Source organism: Desmodus rotundus, chromosome 9, assembly GCF_022682495.2.
Source record: "Desmodus rotundus isolate HL8 chromosome 9, HLdesRot8A.1, whole genome shotgun sequence".
NCBI lineage: Eukaryota > Metazoa > Chordata > Mammalia > Chiroptera > Phyllostomidae > Desmodus > Desmodus rotundus.
In genome coordinates this window covers 71,687,971-71,709,897 of record NC_071395.1, presented here as the reverse complement: position 1 = coordinate 71,709,897, position 21,927 = coordinate 71,687,971, and the positions used below count along the sequence as shown (strand labels likewise).

The 21,927-nt window shown below is 58.2% G+C and overlaps 2 protein-coding genes and 1 long non-coding RNA gene across 13 annotated transcripts in view; 2 read left to right on the top strand and 1 right to left on the bottom strand.

The window, feature by feature from the left end:
• The window catches only part of LOC123480210 (uncharacterized), a 3,848-nt gene extending 2,966 nt beyond the window's left edge, over positions 1 to 882 (bottom strand). The window contains exon 1 of one of the 2 annotated variants that reach the window (XR_006656125.2): positions 426 to 882. This is a non-coding gene — a long non-coding RNA (uncharacterized lncRNA). The remainder of the gene's footprint in view (positions 1 to 425) is intronic. The other variant, XR_006656124.2, reaches the window with a different exon arrangement.
• Positions 1 to 20,238, top strand: part of KDM6B (lysine demethylase 6B) — a 22,120-nt gene extending 1,882 nt beyond the window's left edge. Inside the window, exons 2-24 of one of the 10 annotated variants that reach the window (XM_053910350.1) lie at positions 5,526 to 5,642; positions 10,426 to 10,552; positions 10,799 to 10,942; positions 11,034 to 11,175; positions 11,387 to 11,485; positions 11,590 to 11,809; positions 11,919 to 12,011; positions 12,098 to 12,259; positions 12,342 to 12,554; positions 12,644 to 12,994; positions 13,096 to 15,296; positions 15,400 to 15,526; positions 15,635 to 15,740; positions 16,522 to 16,727; positions 16,835 to 16,899; positions 16,982 to 17,053; positions 17,146 to 17,294; positions 17,426 to 17,540; positions 17,638 to 17,825; positions 17,958 to 18,099; positions 18,464 to 18,590; positions 18,678 to 18,848; positions 18,956 to 20,238. In XM_053910350.1, coding sequence (XP_053766325.1) covers positions 11,039 to 11,175; positions 11,387 to 11,485; positions 11,590 to 11,809; positions 11,919 to 12,011; positions 12,098 to 12,259; positions 12,342 to 12,554; positions 12,644 to 12,994; positions 13,096 to 15,296; positions 15,400 to 15,526; positions 15,635 to 15,740; positions 16,522 to 16,727; positions 16,835 to 16,899; positions 16,982 to 17,053; positions 17,146 to 17,294; positions 17,426 to 17,540; positions 17,638 to 17,825; positions 17,958 to 18,099; positions 18,464 to 18,590; positions 18,678 to 18,848; positions 18,956 to 18,979 — 4,968 coding nt within the window. In that variant the 5' untranslated portion in view covers positions 5,526 to 5,642; positions 10,426 to 10,552; positions 10,799 to 10,942; positions 11,034 to 11,038 and the 3' untranslated portion in view covers positions 18,980 to 20,238. Of the gene's footprint in view, positions 1 to 2,892; positions 2,991 to 4,655; positions 4,765 to 5,190; positions 5,214 to 5,525; positions 5,643 to 7,380; positions 7,511 to 7,618; positions 7,640 to 7,956; positions 8,110 to 9,318; positions 9,426 to 9,638; positions 9,892 to 10,425; positions 10,553 to 10,798; positions 10,943 to 11,033; positions 11,176 to 11,386; positions 11,486 to 11,589; positions 11,810 to 11,918; positions 12,012 to 12,097; positions 12,260 to 12,341; positions 12,555 to 12,643; positions 12,995 to 13,095; positions 15,297 to 15,399; positions 15,527 to 15,634; positions 15,741 to 16,521; positions 16,728 to 16,834; positions 16,900 to 16,981; positions 17,054 to 17,145; positions 17,295 to 17,425; positions 17,541 to 17,637; positions 17,826 to 17,957; positions 18,100 to 18,463; positions 18,591 to 18,677; positions 18,930 to 18,955 lie in introns of those variants that run through there. The other 9 variants (XM_053910342.2, XM_053910343.2, XM_053910344.2 and 6 more) reach the window with 9 other exon arrangements.
• A 254-nt stretch (positions 20,239 to 20,492) lies between these two features.
• Positions 20,493 to 21,612, top strand: TMEM88 (transmembrane protein 88). The gene is made up of 2 exons (XM_024565168.4): positions 20,493 to 20,741; positions 20,865 to 21,612. Exons 1-2 carry the CDS (start codon positions 20,532 to 20,534, stop codon positions 21,132 to 21,134), a joined length of 480 nt encoding a protein of 159 aa, XP_024420936.1. The 5' UTR covers positions 20,493 to 20,531; the 3' UTR covers positions 21,135 to 21,612.
• The last annotated feature ends 315 nt before the right edge of the window (positions 21,613 to 21,927 follow it).

Sequence of the window (21,927 nt, the reverse complement as noted above, 5' to 3'; positions counted from 1 at the left end):
GGCTTGACTACCGAGCCGAATTCCCGAACTCTCGCGTCTGCCCAATCCGCTCCAGCGGACGTCCCTGACATCAGGGCTCTGGCAGCCAATGTGGTGGAGGCAATAAAGAGCGACAGGAAGAGGGAGAGGGGAGGGGCAGAGGTCGAGAAAAGGAAGGGTAGCTGCCGGGGACCAGCACGTGCACTCCCACACGCTCGCGCCCACTGCCCCTCCCTCCGCCGCACGCGTCGGAATCCGGGCCCCCCCCCACCCCGCGCTTGCGCCGCGGGTCGGCTCTCTCCGCCCCCCACCGTTGAGTCTGCTAGATATTGCTGGGCTGGGCCCGGCCCCTCAGCTTCTTCCTACCCAGACGTCTGGGTCCGCCTTTTCTTTCTCGAGATCTCGAGCCATTAATTCCTATCCTTGGGTGGGATGGGGCCGACTACCTTTTCCCCACCAACCTCCCAGGGGGCGCACCACTCTCCCAGGTGGTGGGCTAGACGGAGCTGTGGTTTCCGGCTCCATAAGGTCCGCTGCTGCCTTCCCGGGCTCTGGCTTAGGTTGCCTCCCCAAGAGGAACCGAACGGGTTTCAGCGCCCCTTCCCGACGTTTCACTTGCTCGGGCCCAACTGTTGTTTGTTGGTGGCAGGGGAGGGCGCTGCGGGGAAGCCCTGGACGGCCCAGGTGACTCCCGGCCATCACGCCCCTTCGCGTGAATTCTTTGATATGCACCAAAACCCTTCGCATCCCTAATGCTCTTCCTTATTCGCCCAGCGGCTCTTTGGACCTCCCTCGGTTCCTTTCGAGCTGTTTGTGTCCGTCTCCACTCGTTCTTCCCGGCTTCTCCGGGTTATATAACTCTTCCTCTTGCCGTGTCCTGGTTTCAACTCCACAGACTCCGCCCTGGAACAGCGCGGGGAGGGGCAGGAGAGTTGGGGACCCAGACACTTCCCGGCTGGCGGCCGGCAGAGGCACGGGGTATCTCACAGATGGGAAACGGAGTCCCGCGGGACCCGGCCCCCGCCCCATACTCCCACCTCCCACCCGAAATCTCGCCCAGGACAGAGTAGGCACAGTATCTCCGGGAGGCGTGTCGGGACTCCGTCACAAATGTGGGTTGGGAGGTCAGGGCTGGAGGTGGAGAGGTGGAGCCGAGAGGCTCGAGTCCCGGGGATTGAGCCGTACTGGGTGAGATAAATGAAGGAGCAGGTTTTGCTCCCACCTTCCCTTCCTTTTTGGGTTCCCAGAATTCCTAAGGCTATTTCCCAGGAAGCCTAGCCCTCTCCGCCCCTAGGTGTCAAAGGTCGATGTTAGAGGTGGCCTGGGATGATGTCACCAGTGCACGTGCCCCGGGATGGTTGCCAGGCAATGAGGCCTCTTCCCATCTCCATTCCGGCCCCCCACCTCTGCCCCTAGTTCAGATCCAGGCCCTTGCCATCTTTTCCCCCTCTCCCTTCCCTTGGCCTTAGCATCCAGCAGGTGGGAAACCCTGGCCTGGAGTTTTGTGAGGGGGAGGGGCACGGGTGTGGTGTTGTGGAAAGACTATACAACCTTTTGCTGGGCTAAGAGAACTCTGGGTCACTTTTCCCTAGATTGGCACAGAAGAGCTTTCTCTCCAAGCCCCCTTCTTCCTTGAAAGAGCCTCACAGATGTCTTTTTACTTTCTCACCTCCTGCATTGCCTACTCTCCGCTGGCCCAGAGTTCATTTGGGTTGAAGTGAGAGAAGTGGCTACCCCCAGAAGAGGGGCTGTGTGTGGTATGGGGGATTCTCTGGACACCAGCTCATCTCTGACCTTAATCAATGACACCCCCACCTCTGCACTCAACAGTGAGAAGGGTCAAGAAATAGTGATTACACTGAGAAATCAGTGTGTTTATCCAGCGTAGGTAGGTGGATCTCTGTCTTAAGGGACGAGGACTCAGTCGATAGCTGCCCTTGTCCATTAAGTACTGGGGTTGGTCATGGTATTGGAAAAAATTGGTTTCCCTTTTTATATACCTGAGAGCTTGGCCTATCAGATCAGCCTTCATTCTGTTCCCAGCTCTGCCACTTACTGGCTATAGGAATTTGGAAAGGTCACAACCTCTCTGAACCTCATATTCTTAATCTGGAAAATTTAAATGCCAATAGAGTACCTACCTTCTCCGCATTTGGGAGGATAAAATGATAATTTATGAACAGCACTCAGCACAGTGCCTGGCACAGAAGGAGCACTGAATGAATGCTTATTGCTAAATGGTGTTAGTTATTATTTTTATTATTAAAGTTGGTAGGCCTGCTTTAAACTGGCCAGTACCTTAATTCTTTAGGGAGAAGTGGAGAGTTTGTTAATTTGGGGGGGGGGGACAGGGGAAGGGGCATGGGGATTAGCTTCCACTGCTTTGTCCACTTTATTTGATGAAGGCTTTAGTCAGATTTGTATTGCTTTCTGTAGGATTATTTTTCCACCTCTTGGAGAAGAAACAGCCAAGACTATTCCTCTGGCTGTGAAAATAAAATAATTGTATTGTGGTTCTTGACTTTTAAGCAAGACCCCAGTCCCCTCCCCGTGTTGTTTTCTGGAGCCTTTCAATTTGCAAAGGGACTTAACAGTTTCCTTTTCGGGGACGGGGCTAGGCTGAGGGGTGTGTAAAAGGTTGGGGTGGGTGGGTGGAGAGAGACTAGTGCTGGGGGCTGGGGGGGGGGGGGGCTGGTAGTTAAAGGAAGAGACCGGAAGGGAGGAGGGAGCCTGCTGGTGGGGAGGGAGGGAAGGGAGGAGGTGGAGGAGGAGGAGGAGGAGGAGGAGGAGGGAGGGGGTTGGGGAGAGCCTGCTACAGTTCTTTGTTTGACTCCGGGACTCGGGGACGGGGAGGAGGAGGGAGGGAGGCAGAGGCTGCAAGCGCCGGGGCAGGCCCAGGAGGCAGAGGAGGGACCGTCTCCCCCGCCCCCCCCAGCCCCCACTCCCCCCCTGCTGCTCCCCCCTCCCTACCCGGACTCCGGGGGCACCGCCGGGGGACAGACACCCAGCAGGTAACCCAGGCCTGGCTCGCCCTCTCCTCTCCGATTTTCCTCCACTCCCTCCCGGACGACCCCTTTTCCCTGCTTCCGTCTCCTCATTTTCTCCTGGCCTTGCCTCTTTTCCCTGGCCCTCCTTCTTCCATCTACCCCACTTGGGCTTGTTGCCCGCTGGCCGCGCTGCCGTCTCACGCAGCCCGACTCCCTTCCTTTAGCCCGACAGATAGCCTGTGCGCCCCAGGTCTGCCCATGGCACCATTTGGGGCTCTGTCTCGCTGTTTCTGTGGGCTTTGCTTTCCTTCCGACCTGTCCCCTGGGGCTCTTTAGAAGGAGGGAGTCCCTGTCCTTTCCTTGCTCCCCCAGTTCTCTGCCCCCCCAACTCTGGCCCCCTTTCTCCTTCTGGCAGTCTCCAGGGGTGGGGAGAGAACCGGAATTTGGGGGGCCCTCTGGAGGGGCAAGGGGCTCTGTGTCGCTTGGGAAAGGGGCTGTGAGTGTTTGTGCTGGGTGGGGGTGGTTAGCAACCTGGCTGCCTCTGTTGTCCCTTTAAATGGCCCTCACATTTCTGGGGACTCATGAGGGGGGTGTCCAGCTGCCTGCCTGGGGGGCAGGGCCCAGGGTTAGTCCACACAATCAGGGGTGGTAATGATTTAAAGGGACGGTCTTGGTGTGGCCACTGCCACCCTGTGCCAGCAGGAAGGGGAGCCGGCAGGCCCTGTCTAGAGAGGCTTGGCTGAAGAGCAGGGCATTTGGGGCTGAGTCTGTTGTGGGGCCTGCCAGGTCTGGGACTGCTGCTGCTGGGAAAGTGCAAGGAGGGGTGACAGCTTGCTTTGGGGAGCATTCAGCCTGGGCTTTCTCCAAGGCCCGCTTTTGGGTTCATGGACTTCTTGGCCAAGAATCACTCAATCCAAACTACATAGCCTGTTGGTGACCAGGTTGGGGCCACCCGCAGATCTCCAGGTCAGCAGCCTGGCCCAGGCACATTGGAGCTGGTCCTTCAGCTTCCCCTTTTGTTGTTTGGCTCTGTGCACAAGAAAGCCCCAGCCCCTCCCCCAGCTCCCTCTCCCAGTCCACATGCCCCCCCCCCCCCAAACACACCCACCCCAGCTGTTGGACAGATGAATTACAGCCTCCGGCTTTGGGCCAGGACTGGTGAGGGATTAAAGCTCTGGGGCTGGCCCTTTAAATGGCTGTTAGCCCCTCCCCCACCCTGGTGTCCAGACACCCCATACACCCACCACTGACCCCCTTGGCTGCCCCTCACTCTACCTCTTGGCTTGTCCTAAGGACTGGCACTCCTCTCTCTCCAGGCTAGAGCCTCCTCAGCATCCCCTTCCCCCCAACATAACTACATACATGAATGGCACAGATTCCTACCCCCCCTTTCCTCCATCCCTCCCTCTCCCTCTCTCTGGTCCCACATTCTTGAGTGTCTCTGTGCTGGCAGGTTCTCTTTTCTAAGCAGAAGCACCTTGCCAGCCTGGCCTCCCTAACCTTCAGCTGACCACTAACCTAGCCCAGTGAGGGGCCTTGCACGGGTCAGAAATAGCACCTCCCTGGGGGCAGTGTCATCAGCAGCCCAGGCAGCTTGCTGCACATTGCATCATGGAGGCTGGGGGCTGAAGGCCCGAGTCTCTGGGGCAGGAGAAGGATGGGGGCTAGAAGGCCAGGGGATGGAGAGACTCGACTGAGAATGCAAGTGTCTGAGGGAACCCAAGAATCTTTGTCCTTAAAGGGCAAAGAACTGTGGCTGAAGGAGGAGAATACAGATCCCTCAGGAGTGACTTTTAAGGTGAAGGCAGACTTAGGTCTGACTCCTGGATGAACACCTGATTCTTGGCCTTGGACTTAGGCTTAAAAGACCTAGCTTGTCTTTTGAGAGTTAGGAGAGGAGGGAGTGGGCCTCTATCACCTTCTTGGGCCACACAGAGAGGAAGGAGGTGATGGGGAAACAGGATATGGAAGGGAGGCTTGCAGCAAAGGCCACTTCCAGACCCAAGACCAGAGTCACAGTCCTTGCTGAGAAGGAAGGTTTCTCCTGCTGGGCCTGTTCATCTAGTCTGGCCACCTGTGCTGCTCTGGAGACCTGCCTGTACCCGCCAGGGGGTGGGGAGGGGGCAGAGTCCAGAGGGTGGGGTTGACTGGTGTCTTGATAAGGTTAGGGAGGAGGCAGAGCTGAAGGCAGAGGATCTTCTTGCCTGGGGGCAGGACTGAAACTGACTTAGTGTTCACTAGTCAGAGGTAGCCGGGCCTACTCTGGGGCTAGGGACTCTCAGCAGGAGGGTGCAGTCAGAAGAGGGATCATGGGTTGGGTGGCCACTGTGGACTTACACAGTTACCATAGCATGCTCCCCTTACCCCACCCAGGTCCAGTCTACTTCCTAAAGGGGAAGGCTGGGGGACCACTTTGCTTATGGCTTTTTCTGGTTGCCATGGAAACAGACTCTCCCATCCCATCTGACCAACAGAGCCAGGTTTCTCCTCAATAAGGGGAAAGATAGGGAAATTCTCCAGGTGTAGAGAACCCACCTCTAACTGGCTTCTTTCTTTTAGGTTCCCCCAGGCACCATGCCAGCCCCATAGTTCCATCCACCTCACCCACTGTGGTCTGCTGCAACCCACCATTGGGGCACTGATTCCAATGAGACAGGACACACTGAACTCCATCTGGTAAGCACTATCCCTGGGCACTACACCTTGCCCTACCCCAGTAGTTCAATTCTGCACCACATGCTTGAAGAAGAGTGGTATGATCTAGATTATGCCCATTCCTCAGAATAATTTAGTCCACCTTTGAGCATCCCCGCACCATGGTGCTTGAGTGATTCAGCCTTCCTAGTTTATTGAGCTCCCTCTGTTGCCTATGAATATGGTTCAGCCCTGTACTTCACCAGCTTCTCCACTACCTCCAGAAAATCTCCCCCCAGTGCTACAACTCAGTTGCTTAATGAATTGCACTAAGCTGGGGTTTGCAAGCTTGAAAGTAAAGGTGAGATAGACTGGAAGGATTTTTCTGGGGAGGGGGAGGGAAGGGCTTTATCTTATAAGAGTTGTGGATTTGGATACTGGATTTGGCTACAACAACCTGCTGTTGCCATGGCTGTCTTGGCATCTCACCTTTCCTTCCAGATCCCCTTCTGTTCCATTCTCTCCCCACTGCACTACAGCATTTGCCCCTCACACCCTAAGGTTTACTCCTCTGCTGCTTACCTCTCTCCTCCTGCCAGTTCTCAGCCTGAAGCCCTGCTCCATCCCCCTATTCCTCTGTAGGAGAAAAGATGGTACCTAAGGCAGGAAATTAAGTTCTCTGACTGTGCTTTGCTCTTCTCCATTATTCACTTGAGTTTTTGAGTGGGATTGTTTTTTTCCCCCCCGTGTCTCTATTTGGCAAGATGGTTTGCACATTGCGGTGCCTCAGTGGAATTGTGTTGAATGGATGTGTTAACTGAATGAGTGTCATTGCCAAGAAACCAATGGCTTCTGAGATCCGTAGCACAGTCTCCTCTCCACACCTTTTCTAGAGGGCGTGAGGCATTTGAGATGGTTACCCGGGGCAGAGCTGAGGGGCAGGCTGACCCAGGAAGTGGCCTGTGAGGATAAAACCAACAGAGGGAGAGTAGGACAATAGGTCAGGCATTATAGAAGGGTGGTAAGAATGAGTCTCTGGAAAGAAGCCCATCTCTTTCATTCTCGTGCAGAATGACCTTGACCAAGTTACCTGACCTCCCTAAGCCTCAATTTCCTCCTCTGTAAAATTAGGTATAAAAGTAACTCCTACGTCAGATTTTGGGGAGGAGTTTTTAAAATGTATAGAAAGTGATTAACACAGTGTCTGGCATATAATAAGTATTCAGTAACTGCTAGCAATTGTCATTATAATGGGAGCCCCAGGGACTGGAGGATAAACAAGGATACTGAGGAATAGGACAGATCTTGAATGAAGGCAGACAGACACCCAAATACTTGTCAAACAGAAGGATCACTGATCCAGCAAGACGTCAGGATTTAGTGGAGTGAGGGGAGGAATCAGCAGGGTCAGTCTGCTCCAGCGTTTCCCTGACTGTTCAGGAACTGAAGGCAAACACAGAAGGGTATGTGCAGAGACACACGTGATCACGAAAGTGATGCAGAGGCAGACCCAGACAAAAGACCTAGACAGGAGCCAGGCAGACACACAGACAGAGACAGCCGCGCAGAGTCATGTAGACAGACATAATGACGGAACGCGTCAGACACAGGCACTGAAGACGACAAGATGAGCAGATAGGCAGGTGCACACGGAGGCACACACACCGGGACCCACACACAGCCGACCTTGTCAGACAGACTGCTGAACACAGCCGTCCAGTCAGAGGCAGACACAAGGCTCGCAGTGACACACAGCGGGCCGGGCCGGCACTGTCACTCCTTGGTGGGGGGCGGGGAGGGGCCAGCAGGGGGAAGGCTGAAGGGAATCCCGAGCGGGCGGCCTGCCCGGGTGGCTGAGTCACAGCGGAGCCCCAGCCGGCGGCCCTCTCCTCTGCCTCCCCCTCCCCCAGGTAAGAAGCGAGCTGTAACTCCTCGCTTCCACCGGGCAGAATGAGGGCTGGCAGGGAGCGGGTGCGGCGCAGTTCCTGGACGGGCCCCACCTCCGCGCACGTGCAGCGTGTCTGCTGACTGCCTGCTCGGTAAAACCCTATTTGCGGGGTCTTGTCTTAGGTCAGCCTGTGAGTCTGGTGAGCCTGTCTGGCCCCTTACTCTGCGTCCCGCACGGCTGGAGCGGTTCGTGGGGGGGGGGCTTCATGGGCTTCAAGCCCAGAGAGAGTTAAGTGGGTGTGATTGATGGAGTGGGTCTCTCTCGGGGCTCTAGGGGGAGGGGGGTCAGTTAAAGTCCCGGAGTCTGGAGCCCGGATGGAGGGGGCGGAGCTGGGTTTAGCCGGGAGTGCCCGGATGGAGAGGGCGTGGCTTCGTCTGGAGAGGCGTTAACCCTTTATGAGCTGCTGACTCCTGGGACCGTGGGTCGGGAGGGAGAGGCTGAATGACCCACAAGTATACTGCCCTGCAGGCTGACTTTGACCGTGTGCATCTACCTCTCATCTGTCCTTGAGGAGTCTGGATGTCTGTCTTTGTGCCTGTCCGTGGTTGTCCCCTCCCTTTGGTTAGTTACACTGGGAGTCTGGGAGGGCTGTTCCTGCCCCAAAGCGAGAGTGGAGGTGAGAGTGGATGGCGAGCTGGCTGCCGGCGTCTGGGGAACAGGTGTGAGCGTGGCATCGGGGCTGCCGGGCGCAGGGAGGGGCCGTCGTGAGGGAAGACGAGAGGGGAAATTCCACGGGACCCGTGGTGAGCGGTGTGTGGGCTGAGTTGTGTCTGCCAATGACTGTGTGTCTGTTTTCAGGGAGGCGGGGGCTGAGTCAGTGGGAATAGGGGAAGGTTTTCTGGGTGACTCATGGCCCCCCACCTCAAGCCTGAATCAGACCCCGAGGGAGGGCTTTGTACAGGAGGCGGATGGGGAGTCAGGCGCCTGGGTCCGCGCCCGTGTCCCAGGTGGGGACAAGGATCCACAATGGTTGGCGAGAGTGAGTGTGAATTTAATATGCAGGAAGTTTTTGTCCTCTAGTGAGGGCTGCTGTATTTTGAGTTCGGGCGGGGGTGGGGTGAGTAAAGGTGGGAAGGGGCTGGAGGGAGGGACGTCGCTGGTTTAGGGAAAGCTGAGTCAGTTCCCCGTGGGAAAGGGGAAGTGGTAGAGGGGAAGTGTCATCATCGCAGAAGGGGAAGCTTCATTTCCTGGTAACTGGTAGCGCCCTCGGCATCACTTCCCAAGCGGGGATCTGTGCCTCTGATATCTGGACCCCCGGTTCCCTATGCCTGGGTCATAGTTTTCGGGGTGAGGGGAAGCAGCCGCCCAGGGTATACTTGGCCGTAGTGAAGCGCAGTACATGTCCCAGAGCTTGGTAACTGACCAAAAGGCTGTATGGTGAAGAGAGTGAGTTCTGGCAGAGATTCCACCTAAACTGCCTAAAGGGTCCGCAGAGCCTAAGTGCCTGCCAGGGCTCGGCGGGTGTGGCACGTCGGGACCTGTAGGGTCCAAGCTCTTGCATGCAAACTGACGACCTCGCTCTGTGGAGGGAGGACTGTATTCACCAGAAACCCGCTTGCCCTTGTGGGCTGGGTGGAAATTTCCCCACAGCGCAGACTTTTCTCAGTGAAGGCGAAGTTTCCAGCCGCCCCCAGCCCCTGGTTGCTCGTTCTCCCCCAGCTTCCTTCCCGGCCTGAGCTCCAGCTGGAGCGCTGGCCCCGCCCCCGCCGCTTTGTACTCGACACTCGCCTCTCGCAGTTCTTTGTACTCTAGACTCAATGGACTGATCCCGGGGACGGAGCCGGCTCCCTACTTGAGGGAACGCCGGGTAGGAGGAGGAGGAGGCACGGGCACCGAGATCCTGGGGTCTGAGAGGGGAGAAAAAAAGAACTGCCCAGGTGCCCAGGAAAGGGGAGCGCTGTGCCTTTTGTGGGTCCAGCCAGCACCGAAGGGAATGGATGGGGGGGGGGTTGGCGGGGGGGGGGGCATGAAGGAGGAAGTGAAACTGGTTCTGGTTCTTTAAGGGAGTGGGTGGTGAGAGTGGGACAAGGGTGATGTCACCGCCTGTCGGGCCCCGCCCTCCTCCCTCCCTAAGGACCCCCCCCCACACTCTTACACACGCCGCTTCCGCTGCGCAAGTAGCCACGTCACGGGCAACCCCCGAAATCCCCCCTCCCTTGGGGGGCGGGGGCCACGTGGGCCGTGGGGAACCGCGTGGCCCCAGCAGGGAAGGGCATAGAGGATACCGGAGCCACGCGAGAGGGGCCACTGAGGATCGTGGTGCGCGACTTCTCAGAAGTTGGGGTTTGATTTGGGGGTCATTTGGTATTGAAGACTTAGCCAGGAGAAGTGGAAGATCTGAAGGTACTGGGTATGGGGCTGGGAGCTTGACTGTTTTGGGATGGGGTCAGGTGGGGAATGGAGTGCTCAGATCGCAGCGTGGGTTTAGGTGCCGTAGAAATAAACGTGACTGGCCAAGCTGTTGCAAGGGGCACGCGAAGTGGGGAGGTCAGGCACTGGGTGAGCTGAAGTGAGGAAAGCGAGCGACGCCTTCGTCAACGTAGTACGTCTGTCTACAGTCCCTTGGTCTTACGGCAGTGGGACAGGGATGGCCTCCCCGGTGGACTAGTGGGGAGCACGGGTGGCTCTGTAGGTGCGTGGGACTTGCGGGGAGAGCTATTCCCCAAGCCAGTCCAGGCGTGTGACTCGCCGCATCTACCCACGCGGTTACAGGTCCCGCTGGTCCCGGGTGTCAGGTCCGAGATGGAGACCCTAGGTAGGAGCTGCCGGGTCACATTGGGGTCACCCGGGGCCAAGCGTGTCCGTCCGGCTCCGCAGCCCCTCCTCCCCCAGCCCGCAGCAGCCGGGGCTAACACAGTTCTTATTGGTTCCGGGCAGGCTGTTACTGAGGCGGAGATGCGGCTGATGATTGGCTTTCTGGGCAGAGAGGAAGTCCTGTGATTGGCTGGATTCCTGGAGCTCACCGACGCTGTGAGAGGACGCTCCCACGGAGGCCTGAGGCCGGGTAAGCCCCTGCGGCTTCGCCTGTGGGCTCCCGACTGACTGCCCCACTCCCTGCTACTACACCGGGTTCCTAACCACTCTCCTGGGCCTCTAGGGACTCCTTAGGCCCGGTGGGCCTACTGTCAGGGAAAGCCGAGGCCTGACTCTCTGAGCCGATGACAGCCCTGCAGTCAGGCTAGCCCAGCCCCTGAACCCTGACTATGTTCTGGCCAGTTCACTTCACTCCTTTGCTTCCTCCTCTTTATAGAATTAGCTGTGAAAGGCCCTGGACGACCATCTGGGGGCAGTGGGCTCTCCTGTCAGAGCGGCTGGAGTTGGTACCATCGCCCCAGAGAGCTGGGGCAGGGGGCCGTGCCCGATCTCCAGGGCTCCTGGGGCCACTGCTGACCTGGTAAGGGAAAGACTAGGGCTGGGTTGGCTGTGTGTATATGGGCAGCTCAGGCTGTACCCCCAGTAAGACAGTAATCTCTTCCCTGATTCAGGCTGGATGCATCGGGCAGTGGACCCTCCAGGGGCCCGCGCTGCACGGGAAGCCTTTGCCCTTGGGGGCTTGAGCTGTGCTGGGGCCTGGAGCTCCTGCCCACCCCATCCTCCTCCTCGTAGTGCATGGCTGCCTGGAGGCAGGTGAGAACCTGGTCCATCTTTCTGTCTCCAAGAATTTGTCTTCCCATCTCCTGTGCCCCTCAGTCTCTGTCATTCTATGGGTTTCTGCCATTCTGTGGGCCTCAGTGTAGTCCTCAGCCAATTTCTGTTATTCCCACAGTCCCATCCTTCCTTCGGTAGGGACAAGAAAGCTCCATCTTGATGTACATTAACAGACCCATTCTCTCTCTAGGTGCTCTGCCAGCATTGGGCAGTCCCCACTTTCTGCCCCCCTATCCTCTTCTCATGGCAGTAGCTCTGGGCACCCCAACAAACCATATTATGTTCCAGGGTGAGTGAGGATTCAAAGGTACTGGGGATAGGAGGTAAGACTGGGTCCTTGAAAGAGTTCCCTGACCCTGATAACCCCTCCTCTCAACCCCTTTTGCGCCGTAGGACACCCACCCCAAGACCCCTCCATGGAAAGCTGGAACCCCTGCATGGCTGTGTGCAGGCACTGCTGCGGGAGCCGGCCCAGCCAGGGCTGTGGGAGCAGCTCGGCCAGCTGTATGAGTCAGAGCATGACACTGAGGAGGCCGTGCGCTGCTACCACAGTGCCCTTCGATACGGAGGAAGCTTGGCCGAGCTGGGGCCCCACATCAGCCGACTACAGCAGGTGAGACGAGGCAAGACACTAAGAGGCAAAGATTGTGCCTTCTGGCTCAGTGCCCTCATCTCATGTGTGCTTCTGTCCTGTCCTTCGCATCCTTCCCCTGCATCTCCAGGCGCAGCTCTGGAACTTTCATGCTGGCTCCTGCCAGCACCGAGCCAAGGTCCTGCCCCCTCTGGAGCAAGTATGGAACTTGCTGCACCTTGAGGTGAGGCCAGGGCTGGTTGGGCTAGGGAAGAGGGCTGGGCCAGGTGTGCACTTGAGCCATTCTCTCCCCTCCCTTTTTGTCCTCAGCACAAGCGGAACTATGGGGCCAAGCGGGGGGGTCCCCCAGTGAAGCGAGCCGCTGAATCCTCGGTGGTGCAGCCTGTGCCTCCTGTCGTACTCTCAGGCCCCTCGGGGGAGGAGGGCCTCAGCCCTGGAGGCAAGCGCAGGAGAGGCTGCAACTCTGAGCAGGTATGGTTGTATGTGGGCAGGTAGGCAGTGAGTGGGAGGAACTGGGGCAAGGAATGGGATTCTCACACCTCTTTTCTTCTAGACTGGCCTTCCCCCAGGGCTGCCACTGCCACCACCACCATTACCACCGCCACCACCGCCGCCACCACCACCGCCACCACCACCACCACCCCTACCCCTGCCTGGCCTAGCCACCAGCCCTCCATTTCAGCTGACCAAGCCAGGGCTGTGGAGTACCCTGCATGGAGATGCCTGGGGCCCCGAGCGCAAGGGTTCGGCACCCCCAGAGCGCCAGGTGGGCACCTGTCTGTTGACCCTTATCCCTCACTTGCAAGCCTCTGTATCCTTCATTCCTCACTCAGTGTTGTTATTTGTTTTCCCTAGGAGCAGCGGCATTCGCTGCCTCACCCATATCCATACCCAGCTCCAGCCTACACTTCGCAACCCCCTGGCCACCGGCTGGTCCCGGCTGCACCCCTAGGCCCAGGCCCCCGCCTCCCAGGAGCAGAGAGCCATGGCTGCCCTCCTGCCACTCGTCCCCCCGGAAGTGACCTTAGAGAGAGCAGAGTTCAGAGGTCGCGGATGGACTCCAGCGTTTCACCAGCAGCAACCACCGCCTGTGTGCCTTACGCCCCTTCCCGGCCCCCCGGCCTCCCTGGCACCACCAGCAGCAGCAGCAGTAGCAGCAGCAGCAGCAACACTGGTCTCCGGGGCATGGAACCGAGCCCAGGCATTGTGAGTGATCACCACAGGTGGAAGATGGAGTGGGGTGATCAGTGGGTGCTTGTCTGAGGTGACTCTAGCAAACTCTGACCAACCCCATCCTTCATTTGCAGCCCGGCGCTGACCATTACCAAACTCCCGCGCTGGAGGTCTCCTCTCACCAAGGCCGCCTGGGGCCCTCGACACATAGCAGTCGGAAACCTTTCCTGGCAGCTCCTGCTGCCACTCCTCATCTGTCTCTGCCACCTGGACCCCCCTCACCTCCTCCACCCCCCTGTCCCCGCCTCTTACGCCCCCCACATCCCCCTGCCTGGCTGAAGGGCCCGGCCTGCCGGTCAGCCCGTGAAGATGGAGAGGTCATAGAGGATCTTTTCTTTGGGGCTGAGGGACGCCCTCGCCCTCCTCCACCACCTTTCCCGCACCGTGAGGGCTTCTTGGGGCCTCTGGCCCCCCGTTTTTCTGTGGGCACTCAGGATTCGCATACCCCTCCTACTCCCCCAACCACCAGCAGCAGCAGCAGCAGCAGCAATGGCAGTCACAGCAGCAGCCCTACCGGGCCTGTGTCCTTCCCCCCACCTCCCTATTTGGCTAGAACTATGGACCCCCTTTCCCGGCCCCCCAGCCCAACACTGAGCCCCCAGGACCCACCTCTTGGACCCCTGACTCTTGCCCTGCCTCCAGCCCCTCCTTCCTCCTGCCACCAAAATACCTCAGGAAGCTTCAGGCGCCCGGAGAGCCCTCGGCCTAGGGTCTCCTTCCCAAAGACCCCCGAGGTGGGGCCAGGGCCATCTCCAGGCCCCCTGAATAAAGCCCCCCAACCTGTGCAGCCAACAGTTGGGGAACTGCCTGCCCGAGGCACGCGACTCTTTGATTTTCCCTCTACCCAACTGGAGGACCAGTTTGAAGAGCCCGCTGAATTCAAGATCCTACCTGATGGGCTGGCCAACATCATGAAGATGCTGGATGAATCCATTCGCAAGGAGGAGGAGCAGCAACAACAGGAAACAGGCGCAGCGCCCCCGCCCCCCCTGAAGGAGCCCTTTGCATCCCTGCAGCCTCCATTCCCCACTGACACAGCCCCAACCACCACTGTTGCCACCACCGCTGCCACTACCACCACCGCCACCCAAGAACAGGAGAAGAAGCCACCACCAGCCCTACCACCACCACCTCCATTAGCCAAGTTCCCTCCACCCCCTCCCCCACAGCCACAGCCGCCACCAGCCCCACTATCCCCAGCAGCTAGCCCAGCCATCTTGCTCAAATCCTTGGCCTCTGTGCTAGAGGGACAAAAGTACTGTTACCGGGGGTCTGGAGCAGCTGTTTCTACCCGTCCTGGGCCCTTGCCCACCACTCAGTATTCCCCCAGTCCCACATCAGGTGCTACCGCCCCACCTCCAACCTCAGTGGCTCCTAGCGCCCAGGGCTCCCCACAGCCCTCTGCTTCCTCGTCATCTCAGTTCTCTACCTCAGGTGGGCCTTGGGTCCGGGAGCACAGGGCAGGTGAAGAGCCAGCCCTGGGCCCCATGAACCCTGCCCCACCGCCCCCACCCCTGCCTCTGCCCCCTGCTCGTTCTGAGTCTGAGGTGCTAGAAGAGATCAGTCGGGCTTGTGAGACCCTTGTGGAGCGGGTGGGCTGGAGTGCCACAGACCCAGCAGGCCCAGTGGACACGTCAGACCCTGTGGACACGACAGACCCAGTGGACAGTGGGACTGAGCGACTGCTGCCTCCTGCCCAGGCCAAGGAGGAGAGTGGTGGGGTGGTGGCAATTGTAGGACCAGGCAGCAGCAAGCGGCAGCAGAAGGAACACCAGAAGGAGCATAAGAGGCATAGGCGGGCCTGTAAGGACATTATGGGTCGGCGGCCCCGTGAGGGCAGGTCAAAGGCCAAGGCCAAGGCCCCCAAAGAAAAAAGCCGCCGGGTTCTTGGGAACCTGGACCTGCAGAGCGAGGAGATCCAGGGTCGTGAGAAGGCCCGGCCCGATATTGGTGGGGCCTCTAAGGCCAAACCATCCCCAGCTGCTGCCCCTCCGCCAGCGCCTGCACCCTCTGCCCAGCCTACGCCTGCATCAACCGCTGTCCCTGGGAAGAAGTCTCGGGAGGAAGCTCCAGGGCCACCAGGTGTCAGCCGGGCTGACATGCTGAAGCTGCGGTCACTTAGTGAAGGGCCTCCCAAGGAGCTGAAGATCCGGTTGATCAAGGTAGAGAGTGGTGACAAGGAGACCTTTATCGCCTCTGAGGTGGAAGAGCGGAGGCTGCGCATGGCAGATCTCACCATCAGCCACTGTGCTGCTGATGTCGTACGTGCCAGCAAGTGAGTGAGGGTTGTCACCCACAAGGCTGCTGACCTGGTCAGATGGGAGGCTCCCTTCCCCCAATCACCCTATTTCTGTTCTCATCTTATTGTCGTCCTGCAGGAATGCCAAGGTGAAAGGGAAGTTTAGAGAGTCCTACCTTTCCCCTGCTCAGTCTGTGAAACCGAAGATCAACACTGAGGAGAAGCTGCCTCGGGAAAAACTCAACCCACCCACACCCAGCATCTATGTACGTGCTCCCCTGCCACGGGGTTCTGAGACCACGTTGGGGGCTGTCGGGGTGCTCTGAGCCGGGGGCGGGGCTCTGATCTCACCCTGTCTCCTGGTCGTCCCTCAGCTGGAAAGCAAACGGGATGCCTTTTCACCAGTGCTGCTGCAGTTCTGTACAGACCCTCGAAATCCAATCACCGTGATCCGGGGCCTGGCAGGTTCCCTGCGGCTAAGTGAGTGTGTGGAGCAGGAACGTGGAGGTGGGCTGCAAGGCTTTGGGGCTTTGGGATGCTTTGAGAGACACCACAGTTTTAAGACCCAGAAAAGTGGCTATAGAGAGCTTTTCTCAGTCACAGGTAGGCCATATTGGAAGGGTGCTCAGAGTGACAGGGCAGCTGGCCCCAGGCTTTTCTCCCATCTCTCTCCAGTAGTGAGCATGTGAGGAGGGGATGTGTCTCAGGGCCTGGTTAGAATCACTTGTGGTTTTCTTGGTGATGAAGGATGAGAAGATTGTAGAGTATCCTTGAAGACTCATGAATTGGGGCCTTTCTTCTTTGACCTTTATTGTACAAGATTTCAAACACATAAAAGTAGAGGGGACCATATAAAAACATAAAAGTCAATCTTGTTTCCTCTATATCCTTATGTTTTTCTTTCCACTGAGTTACTTAAAGCACATTCTAAGCTTTCACTTGACTAAATCTTTTATTGCCTCCAATGATAACTTAATCTGCCATTCATTAAGCACCTTTTGTGTGCACATGTGGCCTCACCTACACCTGAGGACTCTGGTGGCAGGGCTGAAACTCAGACCAGCAGTGGGAGAAAGAGGGCTGGTGATGGTTGGCCAACCTTCCCAGCTTCCTGTAGTGCTGGGGTCCTCCGGGGTTGACCTCGGGGAAGCCTGTGTTCAGTCTGTCAGAGCTTGGAGAGTAAGAAGGGACAGAGTGAGTTGAGTCCTTCCTCCCTGCCCTCTGCCTCTGCCCCGACGCCCTGCTCGGCCCTCCCTTGCAGACTTGGGCCTTTTCTCCACCAAGACTCTGGTGGAAGCGAGTGGCGAGCACACTGTGGAGGTGCGCACCCAGGTGCAGCAGCCCTCAGATGAGAACTGGGATCTGACGGGCACTCGACAGATCTGGCCCTGTGAGAGTTCCCGTTCCCACACCACCATTGCCAAGTATGCGCAGTACCAGGCGTCATCCTTCCAGGAGTCCTTGCAGGTGAGAGGCGAGCATAGGGAGGCAGGGGTGTACGATCAGGGGACTTAGAGAGGGGCTGTTGTGGGAGAGCTCCTAGAAGGTGACTGACCCAGCCTATTGCCAAGCAGGAGGAGAAGGAGAGTGAGGATGAGGAGTCCGAGGAGCCAGACAGCACCACAGGAACCCCTCCTAGGTACCGTACAGTATGCACTTCTTTTCACGATTTCCGTCCTTCCTCATGCTTCTCCACCAATGTGTGCTCTTTGCCCCTGCAGCAGCGCACCAGATCCGAAGAACCATCACATTATCAAGTTTGGCACCAACATCGACCTGTCTGATGCCAAGCGGTCAGTGGGGCAGAGGCTAGCAAAACTGGGGCATGAGTGCTGATGGGTCTGCAGATCGAGGTTTAGCCTCTCACTTTTATTGACTGCCGCAGGTGGAAGCCACAACTGCAGGAGCTGCTGAAGCTGCCTGCTTTTATGCGGGTAACATCCACTGGTAACATGCTAAGCCACGTGGGCCACACGATCCTGGGCATGAACACCGTGCAGCTGTACATGAAGGTCCCGGGCAGCAGAACGCCAGGTGCGGGAAGCGCACTGGGGGCGGGGCTGGCGTCCATGCTGCTTCGTCAGCCAATGAAGGTGGAAGGGTGGGCTTGTATCGGAGCTCTCCTCTGTCTAGACCAGCCAGGCGTTCTCTCTTGCCCCCTGCAGGCCACCAAGAGAACAACAACTTCTGCTCCGTCAACATCAACATTGGCCCAGGCGACTGCGAGTGGTTCGCGGTGCACGAGCACTACTGGGAAACCATCAGTGCTTTCTGCGACCGGTGCGTGCCCCCGCTCCGTCACCCCACACTCGGTCCACCCTCTATGTTCCGTCTCTGGGTCCCCAGGTTTCCATCTGACTCTGTGGCCACCCCGTAGGCACGGTGTGGACTACCTGACAGGTTCCTGGTGGCCAATCCTGGATGATCTCTATGCTTCCAATATCCCTGTGTACCGCTTCGTGCAGCGCCCTGGAGACCTCGTGTGGATTAACGCGGGGACCGTGCACTGGGTGCAGGCCACCGGCTGGTGCAACAACATCGCTTGGAACGTTGGGCCCCTCACCGGTGAGAGTGGGGTACAGAGCCACTCAGTTTTGAGGGGTGGAGGCTTGTGGTGGGGATCTTGGAAGGCAGCCAGCTGTGAAGGAAGGGGCTAGGGGGTTTGAGAATCTTGTAGTGACCCCCTCTGGTCTGCAGCCTATCAGTACCAGCTGGCCCTGGAACGATATGAGTGGAACGAGGTGAAGAACGTCAAATCCATTGTGCCCATGATTCACGTGTCCTGGAACGTGGCTCGTACCGTGAAAATCAGCGACCCTGACTTGTTCAAGATGATCAAGTGAGGGTCCTATTTGGGTGGGAGCCCATCTCCACCAGACCTGGTCCCCGCCCTTGTCCTGCATGTCAATTGGAACCCCATTTTCCATCTTTCTCCCCACCCTTTACCCAATGCTCCCTGCAGTGTTACAGTGCTGGGGTGGGTGACCGGGCTACTGCCGAGTTTTTTATTTGACAGTGGCTCAAACAGAAAAAGGCACACATGAAATTTCAATTTCTATTGTTTCAGAAGCCCAGGTCAGGGGATGTGACCTGGACATGGGTGGCGCCCAATAGATAAGGGTTGCTGTCCTGCCGGCAGGCGTGCCTCACACCCACCCCTCTCCACCCCTGCCCCTCCCTGCACCCCTCTACCCCTCGGTCAGGTTCTGCCTCCTACAGTCCATGAAGCACTGCCAGGTGCAACGGGAGAGCCTGGTGCGGGCAGGAAAGAAAATCGCCTACCAGGGCCGGGTCAAGGATGAGCCTGCCTACTACTGCAATGAGTGCGACGTGAGTGGGCCGCTTCCCTCGTCTTGCCTGGAGGAGGGAGCCCCCAGGGGCGCTTCATCTGGTGACTACCACTCCTTCCTTTCCCAGGTGGAGGTGTTCAACATCCTGTTCGTGACGAGTGAGAACGGCAGCCGCAACACTTACCTAGTGCACTGCGAGGCCTGTGCCCGGCGCCGCAGCGCAGGCCTCCAGGGCGTGGTGGTGCTGGAGCAGTACCGCACGGAGGAGCTGGCGCAGACCTACGACGCCTTTACGCTGGTGAGGCCCCGGCGTCGCGGAGCTGGGCGGGCAGCCGCTGGGGGTGGGGGCGGGCTGTGGGGTGGGCCGACCTGCCACTGAGCCCCCGCCTGCCGCTTTCTCCGCAGGCCCCCGCCAGCACGTCTCGATGAGGCCGGATGCCCCGCCCGCCTGCCCGCCGCAGGGCGCCGCGGGGCCACCAGCACACGCCTGGGCTGGACCTAGGTCCCGCCTCTGGCCGGGAAAGGGGGTCGGGCCCAGCCCTTCCACCCCATTGGCAGCTCCCCTTCACTTAATTTATTAAGAAAAAATTTTTTTTTAACAAATATGAGGAAAAAAGGAAAAAAAAAAAGGGAGACGGGGGGAGGGGGCTGGCAGCCCCTCGCCCACCAGCGCCTCCCCTCACCGACTTTGGCCTTTCTAGCAACAGACACAAGGACCAGGCTCCGGCGGCGGCGGGGGTCACATACGGGTTCCCTCACGCCTGCCAGCCGCCTGCCCGGCGCAGATGCGCGCGGCTCGTGTATGTACATAGATGTTACGGCAGCCGAGGTTTTTTAATGAGATTCTCTCTATGGGCTTTACCCCTCCCCCAGAACCTCTTTTTATTTCCAATGCTAGCTGTGATCCCTGTACATGTCTCTGTTTATTCACTTGGTTATGATTTGTATTTTCTGTTTTTTTGTTTGTTTTGTTTTTAATTTATAACAGTCCCACTCACCTATTTATTCATTTTTGGGAAAACCCGACCTCCCGCACCCCCCAAGCCATCCTGCCCATCCTTCCAGGGGCCGCCCGCCCGCACGCCGCCGGGCTCTCCCTAAGCCCCAGTTTGGCCTGAACGTCTCCAACTCACCCGCGGCTCCAGCCGGGTTCTCATGGTGCTCAAACCCGCTCCCCTCCCCTACGTCCTGCACTTTCTCGGACAAGTCCCCTGCCCCACCCGTCCCAACCCCAACCTTGCCTGAGGGTGAGCGACTCCTGTACTGTAGGGGAAGAAGTGGGAACTGAAATGGTATTTTGTAAAAAAATAATAAAATAAAAAAAATTTAAAAGTTTTAAAGAAAAAACTATGAGGAAAAGGAACCCCATCCTTCCCAGCCCCGGCCAATTTTAAAAACACAGATCTTCCCCTCGCGCCCACCATTCCCCCCGCCCTTTTCTTTTTAAACATGAAACAGCCCAGGGCCAGAGCCTCCCTGGTGCAGGGACACCCCAGAAGAGTTTCTCTGGGGCTCTATTTTCGTGTTGTCAGTTTTTTCTCCACGCTGGGGCTGCGGAGGGGTTGGGGGGTTTACAGTCCCGCCCCTTCGCACTGCACTGTCTCTCTGTCCCTGGGGCAGAGGGGTCTTCCCAATCCTACCCCTATTTTCGGTGACTTTTGTGTGAGAATATTAATATTAAAAATAAAACCAGAAGAAAAATTCTGTTTATAGTGTGCTGGTGATAGGGAGGGTACTGGGAGGAGGGCTGCAAGCCCGTGAATGATGGGGAGATTGCGCAGACCCCGGCCAGGGCGAACCCCTCCCCAGAGGCGCCTGTGGAATGTCCAGATCTCTGGTCTGTTCCTCCATACGGGGGTGCCTACTCCTGGAGCCGCATTCCAGGATGAGGGGGGTGGGGTGAGGAGAGGCTGGGACGGGGGAGGGGCAGGAAAGAAGGCTATAAGGGCCGCGGCCCAGGCGGGCAGAAGCCAGGCAGGCCATGGCGGATGTCCTCGGGGCCCAGAGACCGGTTCCCAGCGGCGGCCCAGAGCCCCGGGACCCCTTGGACTGCTGGGCCTGCGCTGTGCTGGTCACCGCCCAGAATCTGCTGGTGGCTGCCTTCAATCTTGTTTTGCTGACGCTGGTGCTGGGGACCATCCTGCTACCCGCTGTCACCATGCTAGGGTTCGGCTTTCTCTGCCACTCCCAGGTGAGCAGCGGGCGCCCCAGGGTGTGCGGGTGCTATGTGGCGATGGTGGCGGTGGGGTCTATGGACCATAACTTTTCTCCGCCCGGGCTGTTCGACTTGAGCCTGACGCCTCTTATCCTACAGTTTCTGCGCTCCCAGGCACCCCCTTGCACCGCGCACCTGCGGGACCCAGGCTTCACAGCCCTGCTGGTCACCGGATTCCTGCTTCTCGTGCCGCTGCTCGTGCTTGCCCTGGCCAGCTACCGCCGCCTCTGCCTGCGCCTCCATTTAGCCGACTGCCTAGTGCCCTACAGCCGAGCCCTCTATCGGCGTCGGCGCACCCCGCCGTTGCGGCAAATCCGGTCCTCACCAGGGTCGCAGGCCGTTTCCACATCAGGAAAGGTATGGGTTTGAGGACCCTCGATCAAGAACCACCCTGACGACTGCCCTGCCCTTCAGTAGGCCCAAGGACCTGAAGACCCCCGGGGTCTCCCGGCCTACTTTGACCCCACCCCTTGCCTAAGTGGGTCCCAGCATCCCCCTGGCGAACTGCAGCATCTGTGGACCCAATGCTAGTGAAAATTCGCCACACCCCGGAAAACCCTTTCTTTTCACTCCTCATATCTGATTCCTGAACATTTGGGCTGGACCCTGCACACACACACACACCCTGGCTCTCCCCGCCACTTTGTGAATTGGACAACTGAACATCGCTGGCGCCCTCCTTTTCTGCTGCAGCTCCTCTAGTATTTACTGGTCCGAGGGTGAGGTTGGAGGGGAAGGTGTGATCACATGTTAATAAAGAATTAATGAACTGAACGTGCTTCTGGGATCCTGTGAACAGAGGAGCGGTACAAATACTATCACTCCTGGGCCCAGAGGCAGGAAACAACATGGGAGGGGGTGTGTGGCTCAAGCATGCAGACTGGAGCATCATTGAGCTTCTTGGCCTTCTCTTACCGCATTAGCTTGCTGTCCCTGACCCCAGAATAACCTCGCCGTCAATAGAGTAGAGGGGGCCTGGCCTTTGTCGCCTGCCCTGCTCCCCTTGGGGACCTGAGCCCGTTCTCTGACCCCAGCTTAGAGGAACTCGGGTGTTGCCAGGCCGGAGAGGGAAACAATGGGCCTTCCGGAACAGGATGACACCCCTCCGCCCACTCCCCACCCCCGCCACAATTCTGGAGCAGCAGCGTGGGAGGGAAGATGG